The sequence below is a fragment of the Nycticebus coucang genome, chromosome 16 (genome assembly GCF_027406575.1).
Source record: "Nycticebus coucang isolate mNycCou1 chromosome 16, mNycCou1.pri, whole genome shotgun sequence".
Taxonomy (NCBI): Eukaryota; Metazoa; Chordata; class Mammalia; order Primates; family Lorisidae; genus Nycticebus; species Nycticebus coucang.
The window spans coordinates 68,865,168-68,883,731 of NC_069795.1; the positions used below are offsets into that span (position 1 = coordinate 68,865,168).

At 41.9% G+C, this 18,564-nt stretch overlaps 1 protein-coding gene and 1 pseudogene across 1 annotated transcript in view; both read left to right on the forward strand.

The window, feature by feature from the left end:
* The first annotated feature begins 1,892 nt into the window (after positions 1-1,892).
* TIMMDC1 (translocase of inner mitochondrial membrane domain containing 1) overlaps positions 1,893-18,564 on the forward strand; it is a 40,654-nt gene continuing 23,982 nt past the window's right edge. The window contains exons 1-4 of the mRNA XM_053565438.1: positions 1,893-2,320; positions 6,465-6,630; positions 10,394-10,482; positions 10,813-10,880. Of these exons, the coding sequence (XP_053421413.1) occupies positions 2,127-2,320; positions 6,465-6,630; positions 10,394-10,482; positions 10,813-10,880 (517 nt within the window). The 5' untranslated portion in view covers positions 1,893-2,126. The remainder of the gene's footprint in view (positions 2,321-6,464; positions 6,631-10,393; positions 10,483-10,812; positions 10,881-18,564) is intronic.
* On the forward strand, positions 11,679-13,042 carry LOC128567868 (ATP synthase subunit f, mitochondrial-like; annotated as a pseudogene).

An 18,564-nucleotide genomic window follows, 5' to 3' on the forward strand; every position in this document is an offset into this window, starting at 1 on the left:
CTTAGGAAAGTAGGAAATGCAGCAGGGTGACAAAGACAGAAAGAGCTGATACAAACAGTGGCAGTAGTGTGCACTGCTGAGGCACTGGGGGCTTTCTTGAAGATAGCAAAGGGAACCTTACAGATTAAGTTTTCAGTTACCCAAAGAAGAAACTAGCTATGGAGTTGCTGGAATTTGCTGCAAATGACCTCATTTGTATCCACAGGTTAATGAATGTTAGGGGCATTAAGAGTATGTACATGAATGAATTCATCAGTATCTGCCTAACACTCACCTAACCATCTTCCCCACCGCTAGTCCTCCTTCATCCCAGAATGATTCTGGGATCATTTTATGCATTTAGGCTGGGCGCCCATAGCTTAGTGAGTAGGGCGCCAGCCACATACACCAAGGCTGGTGGGATCGACAACTCCAACCAAAAAATAGCCACGCGTTGTGGTGGGCGCCTGTAGTTCCAGCTACTTGGGAGGCTGAGGCAAAAGAATCACTTAAGCCCAAAGAGTTTGAGGTTGCTGTGAGCTGTGACGCTACAGCACTCTACTGAGGGCGACATAGTGAAACTCTGTCTCAAAAAAAAACATTTTCTGCATTTAACTTTTTCTACAGGTAGACTAGATGGTATGTACAGCTGTTTTCTTAGGACCTTATCTTGATGTCCACCTCTCCCTAAGATGGAATAAGCAGCGAGAGCCAAAAGTCAGAGGATCTGAATTCGTCATTCAGCAAAGTTTACTGAACACCTACTACATACCAGATATGGTGCTAGGTCCTGTAAATACAGAAATCAATACATACTTTTGTGGTCTCTGACCTCAGGGTTTGTCTATGGAGACAGATAAACAAGAAATTATGATGCAAATACAGTAAGTGCTATGATGGGTGCTGAATCTAATCGCGCCTCCTAGACACCAGAGAAATCTTGGCATGGCACTGTCATTACTTAGCAAGTCACTCCTGTCAGTCACTTCCATGGGCTTTATCTGTGGAATTTTTGGCTATCAAATTCCATAAGTATATTTACTGTATTTTACTAAAGAGTGTGGCAATTTTGAATTACAACTAGAAAGAAAAGAATAAAAGTTTGGGAAAGGATGAGGGAGTATGTTTGGTTACTCACGAGGATTGGGTTGCACAAACCAGTTTGAGAATTTTTAAATGTGTGTATTTTAATTAAAACTATACCTCGAGGGTGGTGCCTGTGGCTCAACGAGTAGGGCACCAACCCCATATGCCGGAGGTGCTGGGTTCAAACCCAGCCCCGGCCCAAAAAAAAACAAAAAAAAAAACTATACCTCGAATTGTATTACCAGAGGCTGTAATGATGGTAAATTATTGCTGAACTAGCAAACACTTGATAGCAGTTTCACAAATTCTCCTACCTTTTGAGAAGCAGTAGGCATATGAACAGGAATGCCAAAAAAAACGATTCCTCAAAAAACTATTCGGAAATCTTGGTGTAACTGGCACCAAGACCGTCCCCGACGCCTCCGGCCTTCGGGAAACCGTAACTGACAAGGTACGAAAGGACCCGCCGAGCCCGGAAGTCGTCTCCAGCTGTGCTAGGGAGGGTTGGGCTTGTTTCTGCCAAAATTACTCTTCGCTCTTTCCTTACTCCAATTGCACTGAATAGTGCAATTTATTCTTCATTTATGTGGAATTCTGGACATTTTAAATACTCTAAATCAGTCTGGCACTACATCAAGCTGAGTGTTAACAAACCCCAAACCCCATTAGCGGGTTCCCGGGAGGCCGGAACAAAACGAGCAAAGGCGTGGCCGCACGGCCCAGAGCGCGTCTACACGCCGCCAACTCCCTTCCGGGGGCTGGGCCTGGCGCGGTTGCGACCCGGAAATGTTTTCGGCTCCGGCTCCGCCTGTCTCCCCGCCCCCTGACCTTTCATCTGGTGGGCGGGACCTCTGGTGAGGTTTTTCCAAGGTCTCAGTACTTCGGAATGAAAATAGTACTGCCTGTTGTGGCGATTGCAGATCTGGCAGCAGCTTGGCTGGGGCCGAGTGCACGGGGACTCGCTCGTTTGTGCAGTTACCCCTCGCTCTTTCCCGGAGCGCCTCCCGGTGGCCCTGGGGTCCTAAACGCCCACGTGTCTGTCCGCAGCTCTGGAGAGAGCCATGGAGGTGCCGCCGCCGGCCCCACGGAGCTTTCTCCGCGGGGCTCTGGATCCTTTCCCACGAGTGTTTGCTGCCGAAAGTATGGCTGCTGACTCGGAGGCCCTTGCGGGGGATCGGAAGCTGCCTCTCTACGTTCCGGAACCCTATTACGCGGAATCTGGATGGGATCGCCTCCGGGAGCTGTTTGTCAAAGAGTAAAAGGAGCTAGGGTCGGGCGGTGGGGATGGAGGGTCGTGAAAGAGGGGTCTGTCAGCCTGGGACGAAAAATCTCAGGGTTTCATTTCTAAATGAAATTTGAGTTCTACTATTTGTACCCCAAGCTGGTATCCTAACGTTGCCATTTGGTGCTTCTGTTGGTTGACAGGACGGTTTTTAAACGGAAAAGGTCAGACACTGAAAGTCTCAGATGTTTATCGAAAATAGTCTTAGTGTGATCAACCGTTTGATTTTACAGATTAGAAAAGTTTGGCCAGGGGCGGCGCCTGTGGCTCAGTCGGTAAGGCGCCGGCCCCATATACGGAGGGTGGCGGGTTCAAACCTGGCCCCGGCCAAACTGCAACCAAAAAATAGCCGGGCGTTGTGGCGGGCGCCTGTAGTCCCAACTACTCGGGAGGCTGAGGCAAGAGGATCGCTTAAGCCCCAGGAGTTGGAGGTTGCTGTGAGCTGTGTGAGGCCACAGCACTCTACCGAGGGCCATACAGTGAGACTCTGTCTCTACAAAAAAAAAAAAAAAGTTTGGCCAATCTAGTATCAAGAACCCATGTCTGCAGAAATCAACTCCAGTATTCTTTTTGATATTTCGTATGATCCCGACTTTATTTCATGACTACTAGGGTGGTTACTTCTCCCACACACAATGGGGATTGGGGGTAAGGTAGTTGTTCATTTTTTATTTTGCCAAATGAAGAATTAAAAATAGTAGCAACTGTTATCCCATTTTATAAAATAAATAAGCTGGGTTTTTAAATAAAAAGGTATTTCAGGATAAAGGATAACCCTTTGAATTGATTTTATCTAATAAAAACTCGGAATTTTGAGTCAGTAATTTATTTATTCGTTCAATAACTCATTACTGATGTAAAGTTTGCCCTCACATGAAATAATTTACTATACTATACTGTGTTATCAAGTGATTAAAAGTTGAAGCTTCATGATGTTGCTGAGATCAGGCAAGGAAGCTGGCAGATTGGTATTTACCCTCTTCAGGTTTCATCATTTTAAATTATGAGACATTAGGAGGCTGAGACAAGAGAATCGCCTAAGCCCAAGAGCTGGAGGTTGCTATGAGTTATGTGATGCCACGGCACTCTACCAAGGGCAATGAAGCGAGACTTTGTCTCCACAAAAAAAAAAATAAATAAATAAATAAATAAATTATGAGACAATTTAAAAATAATGAGGAATTTTTACTCAGTGCTCCTAACACTGTTTGAGATATTTGTGAAAGATCTTATGTAGTATGTAACAGAAGGGGGTTATTTGGATTGAACTTCATAAACTACAGAATCTTAGACTAAAATAAACTTGAAAAAATAATGTAATTTTCATCCAGATCATGGATGAAGTCAAGGTTCAGAGAGATTGTGTCCTGGCTGCAGATCAGTTAGGAGTGAGTGATAGAATCAGGACCATAAATAACCCCATTGTAACTTACACTCTATTTCCATTCCCCCACTATGCCCTGTTAACTTTCTTCACCAATCATTAGGTGTTTGGACCAACCATATAACTTTGTAAGAGCCTCTGTTTTTTTTTTTGTAGAGACAGAGTCTCACTGTACTGCCCTCGGGTAGAGTGCCGTAGTGTCACACGGCTCACAGCAACCTCTAACTCTTGGGCTTACACGATTCTCTTGCCTCAGCCTCCAGAGCAGCTGGGACTACAGGTGCCCGCCACAACGCCTGGCTATTTTTTTTTGTTGTTGTTGCAGTTTGGCCGGGAATGGGTTTGAACCCGCCACCCTCGGCATGTGGGGCCCGCGCCCTACTCACTGAGCCACAGGCGCCACCAAGAGCCTCTGTTTCTTTATTGACAAAATGGAGATACATATCACCTGTTCTATATCAGGATTATTCAGAGGATTAAAAAAAAAAAAAAGCAAATCATGTATATCTCCTGGCATGTTAAATCTTTTGGTTGCAGCCATCATTGTTGTTTGGCAGACCGGGCTGGATTCAAACCCACCAGCTCAGGTGTATGTGGCTGGCACGTTAGCCGCTTGAGCCACAGGCGTGGAGCCGAGACATGTTAAATCTTAAGCTGTTACATTTTTATGTTTTCTGAGTTCTACCATAGATCAGTTTTCATGTAGATGTTTTTACTCTTATTCTCTATAAAAGATAAAATATAAAGTTCAAATTATAAGTTTTCCTGTTGACATAAGTATAAGAATTACGGTTTTCTAAGAGATTTTATTTAAATTTCTCTCTTGTAGATATAGAAACTATAAAGACTAACAGATTCTGATTTGAGCAGTGTTGTGCTAATTGACAATTAGAATTAAACACTTGTGGCCCGACATAGTGGCTCACACCGTAATCCTAGCACTCTGGGAAGACACGACAGGGATGGGGGCTGGGGTTGGTTGAGGTCAGGAGTTCAAGACTAGCCTGAGCAAGAGCAAAGCCCCCCCCCATCTCTATAAAAAATAAAAATATCAGCTAGGTGTGAGGGTACATACCTGTAGTCCCACCTACTTGAAAGGCAGAGGCTGGAGGATTGCTTGAGCCTAGGAGTTTGAGGTTGTAGTGAGCTATGATGAGGCCGTTGCACTCTAGCCAGGACAAGATCAAAACTCTTTCTAAAAAAAAATTAAACACTTGCACAGTCTCTGTATAAAGCAAGTTAGTGATTAAATGAGATAACATTTGCTAGTTTACTTACTTAGGAAGGCCATTATTATTACAAACAGCTATTTGTTAGACCAGTTTCAGGAGGACATTTTGGAAGCTCCATTAGCAGTTCTAGTTTCTGATACATTTGAGAGTAATAAATAGTAGTTTTTCCTTGTTATTTTAGATTAGCATGTGCTCCCACTGCTGAGTGAGCGGCGCCTGTGGCTCAGTGAGTAGGGCGCCGGCCCCATATGCCGAGGGTGGCGGGTTCAAACCCAGCCCCGGCCAAACTGCAACAAAAAAAAAATAGCCGGGTGTTGTGGCAGGCGCCTGTAGTCCCAGCTGCTCTGGAGGCTGAGGCAAGAGAATCGGGTAAGCTCAAGAGTTAGAGGTTGCTGTGAGCCGTGTGACACCACGGCACTCTACCCAAAGACGGTACAGTGAGACTTTGTCTCTACAAAAAAATGAAGTAGTAAGTTGGGTTTTGATTTTTGTTTTTTGGTACATTCTTGCTTTCATTCATATACTGCACCAAAATCTCAATTTGTGTGGTTTCTAAATCTTAGCTTTAAAATCAAAAGGGGAAATACTACTGTTCTTTATATCCAACTCACAAGTTCTTCCTATTTCTAGGAGTAGGGTATACATGTAATAGTCATCAAATAAAAGCACCTTTTTTTTTTTTTTTTTTTTTTTGTAGAGACAGAGTCTCACTTTATGGCCCTTGGTAGAGTGCCATGGCATCACACAACTCACAGCAACCTCCGACCCCTGGGCTTAAGTGATTCTCTTGCCTCAGCCTCCTGAGTAGCTGGGACTACAGGCGCCCGCCACAACGCCCAGCTATTTTTTGGTTGCAGTTCAGCCGGGGCTGGGTTTGAACCCACCACCCTCGGTATATGGGGCAGGCGCCATACCGACTGAGCCACAGGCGCTGCCCCATAAAAGCACCTTTTAAAAAAACTTTTTGTTGGAGTATGATATGCATTTAGAAAAATGTATGTAAGTATACTGATTAATGAATTTTCACAAACTGAACGTAGTTAGTTTTCTTGTACCTTTCCAGTTACTGCCTTCCCAAGAGTAACCACTATTCTTATCTCTCTCTCTCTCTTTCTGGAGTGGAGTAGTGTGATCACAGCCCACCATAACTTCAAAACCCTGGGTTCAAGTGATCATCCTGCCTCAGCCTCCTTAGTAGCTGGGACTATAGGCAAACACCAGCCCACCTGGCTGATTTTTTAATTTTTTGTAGATGGAGGGTCTCACTATGTTGCTCAGGCTAGAGTCAAACCCCTGGCCTTGGGCAATCTTCCTTTGGCCTCACTATTCTAATTTCTAACAGCATAGCTTAGTTCTGTATGAGATTTGTGTTACTTTAAATATAATATAATGAAAAATGTTGGGGTGTTAGCATTTGGAATAATTCTGATCATAGAATCTTTTGGAGAGCAGGACACATGAGCTAATCCCAAACAGCATTTTTTTTTTCTTGATGTTTTAGTAAACACGAGAGATGGTCAAAGGAACTTCAAGATATCTTAAAGGCATCAGTTTCAGCAGGCATCCTTGGCTGGGCATATGGGGGAATACCAGCTTTTGTTCATGCTAAACAACGCTACATTGAGCAGAGCCAAGCAGAGATTTATTATAACCGGTTTGATGCTGTGGTATGTACTGGTGGTCTAAAGATATCTGGGGGCACACTGACTTAGCAATTTGTTGTATACTTACTCAGTTGGGGAGTTTGGTGGAGGATCGTTGTAGGATGTCAAAGTAAAGAAACTGTATACTAAATAACAATGGAAGTAATAATGCTAAATTGTCTACACATGGCATGTCAGCTACTTTTCCTATCTTGAAGAAGCATGTGTGGGATCACCACTAGGGCTCTGTTTTTAAACATACATTTCTATTCCTCTGCTATATCATTAAGGCTCAGCTGTAACATATGAGACAGTTAACCCAACTTTTGCTAATTGTCCCACCAGTATCACTTATTTAAAAAATAAATAATATGGGCAAGCACAGTGGTTCACACCTATAATCCTACCATTTAGGGAGCCTCCTCTCTACCAAAAATAGAAACATTATAAGCTGGGTGTGGTGGTGCAAGGCTGTAGTCCCAGTTACTTGGAAGGCTGAGACAAGAGGATCACTTGAGCCCTCCCGGGTGACAGGGCAAGGCTTTGTCTCAAAAACAAACAAAACAATAAAAAGGAGATAAGGAATAAATTTTTTTCTGGTCAGTATCTGCTGCTGGATCACATAATGAATTTGCCTGTCATGCCTCTTTAGTGTCCTTTGGTCTGTCTTTGTCTTTCATGATCTTGATTGTAGGCCATTTGTTTTATAGAATATCCCTCAATTTGGGTGTGTTTGATGGTTTCTCGGGCCTAGATTTGTCTATGTTTTCTGGCAGGAATGCCTTAGAATTGATATTGTATCCTTTTCAGTACATTATATCAGAAACACGTGACATCTTTTTTTTTTTGTAGAGACAGAGTCTCACCTTATCGCCCTTGGTAGAGTGCCGTGGCCTCACACAACTCACAGCAACCTCCAACTCCTGGGCTTAAGCGATTCTCTTGCCTCAGCCTCCCGAGTAGCTGGGACTACAGGCGCCCACCACAATGCCCGGCTATTTTTTTTTTTTTTTGGTTACAGTTTGGCTGGGGCCGGGTTTGAACCCACCACCCTCGGTATATGGGGCCGGCGCCCTACCGACTGAGCCACAGGTGCCGTGACATCTTTTTATCCCTCTACTGGCAATGTTTACTTTAGTCGCTTGGTTAAGATGGCCTCTTCCAAGGTGATCCACTGTGTAAAATTACTATTTTTTTACGTCATAGTTTTTCCCTTTGCATTAACTAATAAGTAATAACACCTGTTAGGTCTTTTGAGACTACATAAAAATACTATTTTTCATCAGATTTTTACTGTCTACTTTTAGCATTTAATGACAGTTCTTTCCTAAAACAATTATTACTGTGATGGTTGCCAAATAGCCATTTTATAAAATCTGTCATTCTTTCTATAGTTACTGCGTCGTACTTCACTCTAAGGAAGTGTTTTCCTTTCTCCCCTATTTATTTATTTATTTGCCTATTTTGTCTGTTTATAATTTACATCAGTATGGATTTATGATTTATAATCTATTACAGGTTGAGCATCTCAAATCCAAATATCTAAAATGTGAAACGCTCCAAAATTCAAAAATCTTTGAGTACCAACATGATACTCAAAGGAAATGCTCACTGGAGCATTTTGGATTTGGGGATTTTGAATTTGGGATGCTCAACCAGTAATGATAATGCAGATATTCCAAAATCCAAAAATAATCCTAAATCTGAAACACTTCAGGTCCCAAGCATTTCGGATAAAGAATGCCCAACCTGTGCTATCATTTTTTATTTTGGTGCACAAATATGCCTAGATATGGATAGTTGGAGCCCTTCAAGCTAGCTCCTGTGTTCTTTTGATATGTCCCCCTCGTTCTTTAAGCATACCTTTACTTTCTGGTTCATCTTTTACTTTTCTACCATCAGCCCTTGGAATTAGCCATTTCTCTAAGGAGCTTGAGTTTTTTTTGTTTTTTTTTCCGAGACAGAGTCTCACTTTATCACCCTCCTTAGAGTGCTGTGGCGTCACAGCAACCTCCAACTCTTGGGCTTAAGCAATTCTCTTGCCTCAGCCTCCCAAGTAGCCTGCCACAACACCCGGCCTTTTTTTTTGTTGCAGTTTGGCCAGGGTGGGTTCGAACCCGCCGGCCTTGGTATATGGGCCTGGTGCCCTACCCACTGAGCTACAGGTGCCGCCTGAGCTTGAGCTTTTTTTTTTTTTTTTTTTTTTTTAGAGACAGAGTCTCACTCCATTGCCCTTGGTAGAGTGCTGTGGTGTTGCAGCTCACAGCAACCTCCAGGTCTTGGGCTTAGGCGATTCTCTTGCCTCAGACTCCCAAGTAGCTGGGACTACAGGCGCCCGCCACAGTGTCTAGGTTTTTTTGTTGCAGCGTAGCTGGGGCTGGGTTTGAATCTGCCACCCTCAGTATATGGGGCTGGTGCCCTACTCACTGAGCCACAGGCACCACCCTTTAGTTGTTTTTAGTCAAGAATGGTATTGGAAACCAAGATCTAGGTGTTAGGTGTGTTCTTTGCTACTTGGGTATCATTGCTTTTAGACCCTGAGCAGACAGAGTTAGGAATTGGGTGTTTGTATATGTGTGTGAGAGATTATATACATATTCATACATACATATATATCGATGTCTACTTAGTTATTGAAAACCATGAGTTCATATTCATAACTCTCAGAGAAGTTTTGGCTTTCCCAAGATTATTGTAGTAGTTAAAGATCTGTTCAGGGATTCACTGATTCTTTAAAAATCTACTTGGGCCTGGGCCCTGTGGCTCACTCCTGTAATCAATCCTAGCGACCTGGGAAGCCAAGGCGGGTGGATCGTCTGAGCTCAGGAGTTCAAGACCAGCCTGTGCAAGAGCGAGACCCTGTCTCTACTAAATACAGAAAAAAAAAAAAAAAGCAAACAAACAAAACAACTAGCTGGTGTTTTGGCAAGCACCTATAGTCCCAGCTACTTGGGAGGCTGAGGATTACTTGAGCCCAAGAGTTCGAGGCTGCTGTGAGCTATGACGCCACTGCACTCAACCCCAGGGCAACAAAGTGAGACTCTGTCTCAAAAGAAATAAAAATAAGAAAAATTAAAAAATTAAAATGTACACTTTACCCCATGGTATTATTCCAAACTTGTTTCATGGTGGTCTAGTGAACATGGTCTAGCGGGCTGTGGAAATAGACAATGTATCTTCTCTGACTTTATTCCTTGCTGGCTGGGTAATATTGATTGTAAACTTCCGCCTAAGTTTTAATTAAAACTAAAATACCTTCCCGAAGAGAATACTATAAAGATTAAATGAGATAATGACAGGGTCAGTAAATTTTAGTTTTTTCTCCCTCTCTGTTCTTTCCCCACACATCTCTATTACCTTAATTCTTGCCGTTTAATTTAGTACTTAGTTGTTCTTTATGGTTTTCTTTTCTCCAAGTTTTCTTGACTATAAAAAGCTTGTCTAGGGCGGTGCCTGTGGGTCAAAGGAGTAGGGCGCCAGCCCCATATGCTGGAGGTGGCAGGTTCAAACCCAGCTCTGGCCAAAAACTGCAAAAAAAAAGCTTGTCTAATACTGGTTTTATATCTTTCATCATGGTTGATACATAGATTCTCAGTAGATACTCCATTGATGGATTACTTGGTTGATATTAGCCTTATTACTTAAAGAGCGTTATTTCTAGAGATTCTCTATTGTTCCTGTGTAGGTATACCTGACTAATCCATAGCTGAAATTCCTCCACCACAGTTCTACAGTAAGGAAAGTATCAAAGTGTCTTGGAACCTCACAGCTTCTTTATTAACTTTAGCAATCTGCACACCGGGCTGGCACACGAGGCTTCCTTCGGTATGGCTGGCGCTGGAGTTGGAGGACTGCAATGTTTGTGACTGTTTTCAAGTAAGTTCTCTCTAAATTATGATGTACTGAATTGTCTTGATATTCTTTTAGGAGTGTATCTTTTGAGCAAGTGGGATTATAAAAACTGAATGCCCACATGAAAGTGATTCAAAATGCCTTTTTCTCAAGAACTTTTGTCTGTCTTTGTAAAAGATTGATCCAATAGTTTTACATCTATGATGAAAATCTGGAACACATTGAAGGGGCTTAGACCAGAACCAGAGATTAATATAGTAGGCTCTTCTAGATATCACTTCAGTGAAAATAGCACTCAAGGTAAATAGGATATGCTATAAATCTTTTGTTTTCCTTTTTCTTCCTTCTTCCCAGCACAGTAAACACCAGTCTAACTGTGTATCGAAATAAAAGTGCACTAAGCCATTTTGTCATTGCAGGAGGTAAGACATTTTTGTTCTTGTTGATATTTCTCAATCTTCTCAAAGATGGTTTAGATTTAAACAGATAAGGATTTATAAATCAGAACTAATGAACTAATGGTGTCTTACCATATCTCATTCAGTATTCATGCAAGATGTATTTATGGAGAACCTTGTACTTGGCCTTTGGTATACTTAATGAACAAAACAGCAAGGTCCTTGGCTCCCACTGAATTTTTAAGTGTAATATACATGGGAAAAAAACAAGTTGCTGTGATAGAAACAGGTTTCGGCCATGGGAGATAATACGAACATGTGGTCAGAGAAGGTCTTTCTAAAGAAGTGACATTTAAGCTGGTACCTACGGAATGGGAAGGAGCAGCCTTGTAAAGAAGAGTGTCTTAAGCAAAGGAAACATCAAAGGGGAAGGCTCTAAGGCATAGGGAAGCTTGGGGAAATGTTGGTCAGAGGTTACAAAATTTTAGGAAGAATGAGTTCAAAAGATCAATTGTACAACGTGGTAACTATGGTCAATAAAAATGGATTATATACCTGAAAATTGGTAAAGGAATAGATATTAAGTGTTCTCATCACAGAAAAAGATAAGTATATGAAAAAAATTAAAAAATAAAATAAAAAAATTAAAAAAAGATAAGTATATGAGGTAATGATATCTTAATTAGCTTGGTTAGACATTTTGCAATATATGTGTAATTCAAAACATTTTATGCCATAAATATATAATTTTTGTTTATCAATGAAAAAATAATTTGTAAATGAGCATTAAAAAGAAAAAGCATTTCAGAAAGGTAAATGAAGTTAACTGCCATGTGTAATCACTCAGTAACTCATGCACATTCTCTTACATACAAAAACACAGAGATACACTGAATATAACATTCTTTTTTTTTTTTTGAGACAGAGTCTCACTTTGTCACCCTCAGTGGAGTGTCATGGCATCATAGGTCACAGCAGCCTCAAACTCCTGGGTTCAAGATATTTCTCTTCCCTCAGCCTCCCAAGTAGCTGGGACTACAGGTGCCTGCCACAACATCCAGCTATTTTTAGAGACGAGGTCTCACTCTGGCTCAGGCTAGTCTCAAACCTGTGAGCTCAGGCAATCTTCCCACCTTGGCCTCCCAAGTTCTGAGATTACAGGCATGAGCCACCATGCCTGGCTGAATATAACATTCTTAAAATATTTTACTTGGAAATAATCTCAAATGTCCAAAAGGCTACAAAATTTAAAACTAATAGAATATCAGACACCAGAGCTCCAAGATGGCATCAGCAGTGTCAGTGAAGGAGAAGAAACTCATGGATGTCAAAGTAGGGGAGCTGCCAAGTTGGATTTTCACGCCTAACAGCATTGTTGGAGCCTTTCAGAGAGGTTACTACCAGTATTACAACAAGTACATCAGTGTGAAGAAGGGGAGCATCGGTGGGGTTATGTGGTGCTGGCAGCTTATGTGCTTTTCAGCTACTGTCTTTCTTACAAGGAGCTCAAACATGAGCGGCTATGCAATTATCACTGAAGAGGAGCCCATGGGGGGTGCCTTCTGCACTCCTGACCTTGACCTCCTTGGCCCAACACCTTCTGTGAGGAACTCAATCATAATCAAATCTTTTCACATCCTAGTGAGAATTAACCTTCAAATAAAAGATGACTGGTAATGTGAAAAAAAAAAAAAACTAATAGAATATCTATCCCCTTTATGTAGAGATTTAGCCATTGTTACTAGTTATCCTATTTGCTTTATCTTCTTTCTCCTGGGGTCACTCTCTTTCTCTACATATGTGTATATACACATAGGAAAACCTATATATAAATATTGTGAACTTAAATTTTTAATGAAAAGTTTTAAAAATGTAAAGCTAGAAGTAGGCCAGGTGTGGTGGCTCACGCCTGTAATCCTAGCAATCTGGAAGGCCACAAAGGATGGATTGCTTGAGCTTACAAGTTGGAGAGCAGCCTGAGCAAGAGGGACACCATCTCTACTAAAAATAGAAAAACTACCTGTAGTCCCAGCTACTCGGGAGACTGAGGCAAGAGAATTGCTTAAGCCCAGGAGTTGGAGGTTGCTGTGAGCTGTGTGAGGCCACAGCACTCTACCGAGGGCCGTAAAGTGAGACTCTGTCTCTACAAAAAAAAATAGAAAAACTAGCCAGGCATTGTTGTGGGCACCTATAGCCCCACCTACTGGGGAGACTGAGGCAAGAGGATTGCTCAAGCCCAAGAGTTTGAGGTTGCTGTGAGCTATGAAGCCACAGCACTGTAGCCTGGGCAACAGAGTGAGACTTGGTATCAAAGATAAATCAACAATCAATCAATCTATCTATCTATCTAGAAATAGCTGGGCACAGTGGATGTGTCTGTATTCTCAGTTACTCCAGAGGCTGAGGCAGAAGAATCACTTGAGTGAGCCCAGGAGTTTGAGACTCTGGTGACCTGTGTTCATGCCACTGTGCTCCAGTTTGGGCAACAGAGCAAGACCCCATCTCTTGGGGGAAAAGCAAAAACTATAAATAGCCATTAATAGCATTGGAACAGCTAGAATTTGTCATTTTTAAGTTTGCAAACACTTTGTGGATTTTGTCTTCCTCCTCCCACTTTCTTATTTGCTCCTGCGATTTCTCTGGCTTATGCTCTGTTAAAATACCAAAATCAGAAACCAACAAATGATACCGTCTTGCTTTTTATTCTCCTTTTTTCAACTTCTAGTCCTAATAATGGTGCTCCTTAAATATCCATGGGATCCCTCACGTTTTCTTAATTCCCACTGCCACAGGTGCTGAGCCTATTCTTTTGAAAATTTTTTACATCTTGGGCGATGCCTGTGGCTCAAAGGAGTAGGGCACTGGCCTCATATGCTGGAGGTGGGGGGTTCAAACCCAGTCCCAGCCAAAAACTCCAAAAAAAAAAAAAAGAAAGAAAATTTTTACATCTTTTTTTCTCTTTGCTTTTCTGCTTTGCAAGTTTCTGTTCACATGTCTTCAAGTGCAGCAATTCTTTCGTCAGCTGTGTCCAATCTACTAATGAGCTCATCAAAGGCATTCTTCATTCTTGATACAGTATTTTTGATCTCTGGCATGGGGGGTGGTCTTTCTTAGAATGTCCATTTCTCTGCTTAACATTGCCCATCTGTCTACTTTATCCATTAGAGCCCTTAGCATATTAGTTATAGTTGTTTTAAATTCTTTGATAATTCCACTATCCACTATCTGAGCCTGGTTTTGGTGCTTGTTCTCTCCTTGCAAACTGGGTTTTGCCAGTCAGTATGCCTTGTAATTGTTTTCTTGCTAGCTGGGCCTGATGCACTGGGTAAAGGGAATTGTGGCAAATGGTCTTTAGTGATGTGATATTCAGGTGTGGGAGAGGAAAAGCATGCTATACTCCTGTGAGGACGTCTTAGTCTTTGGGAGCCTCTGAACTGTTAACTTCAAATTATTTTGCAGTTTTTTTCCTCCCATGAGGTGGGACAGGATAGCTAGAGTAGGTTGAAATTGGGTATTTCCAAAAAAAAAGAAATTGGGTATTTCCCTTCTCCCGCATGAAGGCAAATACAAGTTGAAATTGGCCGTACATTGAGCCATATAAAATTGTTTGTCTTGAGGGCAGGCCTTGTTAAGAATAACAGAAGGTTGCGGCATATTTCAAATGGTTGCTTTTACTCTCCTCTTGCCAGAAGCCTAAGGGGATTTTTCTCAGATTTTCACCATGACAACTCCGTAGACCTCCTGGAAGTAAAACCACCATGTGAGGCCCTCTATGACTCGGCTCACTGGAGTTTTTAGCTCTTGGACTTTTCTACACTAAGCTTCCAGAAACTTGTCATTTATAGTCAAGCTTTCCTACTCCAGCATTGGTTCCCATGGAACTTTCTGCTCGTGGGTTTCTGTTCTAGTAAGTCGTAATTCCCTGTATTTATCTGTCTCTCTAATTTTGAGGGCAGCACTTTACCCCGTGACCTTACTTTTCTGACTGATCTAAGAAGAGTTACTGACTCTTCAGTTTTTTCTAGCTTTTTTTGTTGTTATTAGGATAGAGTGATGAATTCTAAACTTCTCACATGTTAAAGCAGAAACCAGAAGTCCCCTTTTCTTTTTTGCCCCACATCGTGGAAGCTGATAAGAAAGCCTAAGTATTACCTTTATTGGTACCAGCAAGAAGCTTCAACTGTGCAAGCTCTGAGCTGCATGAGGGAACTCTCTCCTCTGGCCCCTACCTTCTAACCACCATAAAACCTCAAAGCACTTCTGACTTTCTCAAGCCACTCTTGGACATGATTGAGATCCTTCCTTGCTCTCCCCGGAAACCCTCACTGTGTGTGCAATAAACCTTTATGTACCCCCTTTGTGCAAATTTGGCATTTTGATATCTGATTCAAATAATAGATAGGAAATTTATTCTGTCTCTGTCGAGTGATCACGACATCTTGCCTGTAGGAAATCCTAATGAATAACAAAAACATTGAAACTAATAAATGAGTTCATCAAGGTCTTAAGACAAAATCAACTATGTTTCTATATAATAGCAAGGAACAATCTGGAAATGAAAGTAGAAAAGTCGACACTCGCATCAAAGAGGACAAAATTCTTAGGAATAAACTCAACAAAAGAAATGCAAGGCTTGTATACTGAAAATTATAAAGCATTATGAGAAGAAGAAAGAAATTAATTGAAGATAAAAATAAATGGAGAGTCTAGGTGGCACCTGTGGCTCAAGGAGTAGGGTGCCAGCCCCATATACCAGAGGTGGTCGGTTCAAACCCAGCCCCAGCCAAAAACTGCAAAAAAATAAATAAAAAATAATAAATAAATGGAGAGTCATTCTATGATCATGCATGCGAACATTCAAAATTATCTCCCACACTGATCTGTAGAACAGTTCCTATCAAAGTCCCATAGGGCTTTTAAAAATGTTTTGTAGGCTAGGCTCGGTGCCTGTAGCTCAGTGGCTAGGGCACCCGCCACATACACCAGAGCTAGCAGGTTCGAACCCAGCCCAGGCCTGCCAAACAACAATGACAACTACAACCAAAAAATAGCTGGGCATTGTGGCAGACGCCTGTAGTCCCAGTTACTTGGGAGGCTGAGGCAAGAGAATTGCTTAAGCCCAAGAATTGGAGGTTGCTGTGAGCTGTGATGCCACGACACTCTACCAAGGGCAACATAGTGAGCCTCTGTCTCAAAAAAGAAGTTGACAGGCTTATTCTTACTTTATCGCCCTCAGTACAGTGCCATGGCGTCACACAGCTCATAGCAACCTCCAACTCCTGAGCTTAGGCGATTCTCTTGCCTCAGCCTCCAAGTAGCTGGGACTACAGGCGCCTGCCACAACGCCTGGCTGTTTTTTTGTTGCAGTTTGGCCAGGACTGGGTTTGAACGTGCCACCCTTGGTATGTGGGGCTGGCGCCCTACCCACTGAGCCACAGACGCCGCCCTTATTCTGCAATTTATTTGGAGAGGGAAAGGATATAATACAACCAAAACTTTTTTGAAAAAGAAAGAATAAAGTTGGAGAGCATATTTCCTAATTTCAAAACTTTCTATAAAACTATAAGAATTGGGTGATGCCTGTGGCTCAGTGAGTGGGGCACTGGCCCCATATACCAAGGGTGGCGGGTTCAAGCCTGGGCCCAGCCAAACTGCAACAACAACAACAAAAATAGCCAGGCATTGTGGCAGGCGCCTCCTTAGGAGGCTGAGGCAAAAGAATCGCCTAGGCCCAGGAACTGGAGGTTGCTGTAAGCTGTGATGCCGCAGCACTCTATGGAGGTAGACAAAGTGAGACTCTGTCTCTAAAAAAAAAAAAAAAAACTATAAGAATTAAGGTACTGGACGGCGCCTATGGCTCAGTCGGTAAGGCGCCGGCCCCATATACCGAGGGTGGCGGTTCAAACCTGGCCCCAGCCAAACTGCAACCAAAAAATAGCCGGGCGTTATGGCGGGTGCCTGTAGTCCCAGCTACTCGGGAGGCTGAGGCAAGAGAATCGCTTAAGCCCAGGAGTTGGAGGTTGCTGTGAGCTGTGTGAGGCCACGGCACTCTACCGAGGGCCATAAAGTGAGACTGTCTCTACAAAAAAAAAAGAATTAAGGTACTGTTGTATTGGCAATGAGGATAGGCACATAAATGAGTGAAAGAATGGACAATCTAGAAATCTACTCATATTTGTATTCAGCTAGTTTTTCACAAAGATGCTACAGCAGTTCACTTGAAGTGGGAATCTCATCAAATGGTGCTGGGACAATTGGACATTTGCAAAAAAGGTGAATTTTAAACATTGCCTCAGACCATATACAAAAATTAACTCAAAGTAAATGAAAGACCTAAAAACTGTAAAGAGAAAATACAGGAGTAAATCTTTGTGACCTTTTAAATAGACAGCCAGAGCACAATTAAGAAAAAGTTGACAGGGCGGCGCCTGTGGCTCAACAGAGTGGGGCACCGGCCCCATATGCTGGAGGTGGTGGGTTCAAACCCAGCCCCAGCCAAAAACTGCAAAAAAAAAAAAAAAGAAAAAGTTGACGAATAGGACTTCATCAAAATTCAAAAAAAATTGCATTTCAAAAGACATGGGAGAAAATATTTGCAGATCAGATATCTGATAAAGGACTTGCATCCAGAATATACGAAGAACTCTGAACAATCCCATAATTGGAAGACAAATAATAAACAATTGGCAAAAGTTTTGATAGCATTTCACCAAAGAAAATATGTGAATTGTCTTTAAAAAGTAAAAAGATGTTCAGCATCATTAGTCATTAAGAGGAATTAAATTAAAACCTTAATGAGATAACATTCCATACTTACTAGAATGGCTGTACTAAAAAAGACAATAACGAGTATTGATGATGATGCCATGAAAGTAAATTCTTCCTACATTGTTGTTGGGGCTGTAAATTGGTATAGCCACTTTGGAGTAGAGGATGCTTCGACAGTTAAAACATAGGCCAGGTGCGGTGGCTCACGTCTGTAATTCCAGCACTCTGGGAGACCAAGGCGGATGTATTGCCTGAGCTTACAGGTTTGATACCAGCCTGAGTAAGATCGAGATCCCGTCTCCAAAAATAGCCAGGTGTTGGGGTGGGCACCTGTAGTCCCAGCTACTCAGGTGTCTGAGGCAAAACAGTCACTTGAGCCCAAGAGGTAAGAGGATGCTGTGAGCTATGACGCCACGACACTCTCCCACTGTCTCAAAAAATAAAAAGTTAAAATAATTTGCTGTACAGCTTTTATAATTCCATGCCCAAGAGAAATGAAAACACGTCTTTGCAAAGACTTCTATGTGCACTTTTATAGCAGCATTATTTATAACAGCCTTGAACTGGAAACAACCCATATGTTCATCAACTAGTAAGTGGGTAAACAAAATATGTTATGCCCATTCAGTGAAATACTTTCAGCAATAAGAAGGAACTGATACAGGCTACAACATGAGAAAATATCAAAAACATTGTTAAATGATAGAAGCCAGACACAAAGACTTTGTAATATATGATTCCACTTATATGAAATGTCTATAAGAGACAAATCTGTAGAGCTAGAAAGTAAATTACTGATTACTTGAAGTGGAGCTGAGAACTGGGAATAACCACAGATGGGCATGAGGGATCTTTTTGTAATGATGAAAATGTTCTAAATTTGGGTTGTAGTGATGGTTACATAACTAAATGCAGCTGACTTTTTACTCAAAATCATTGA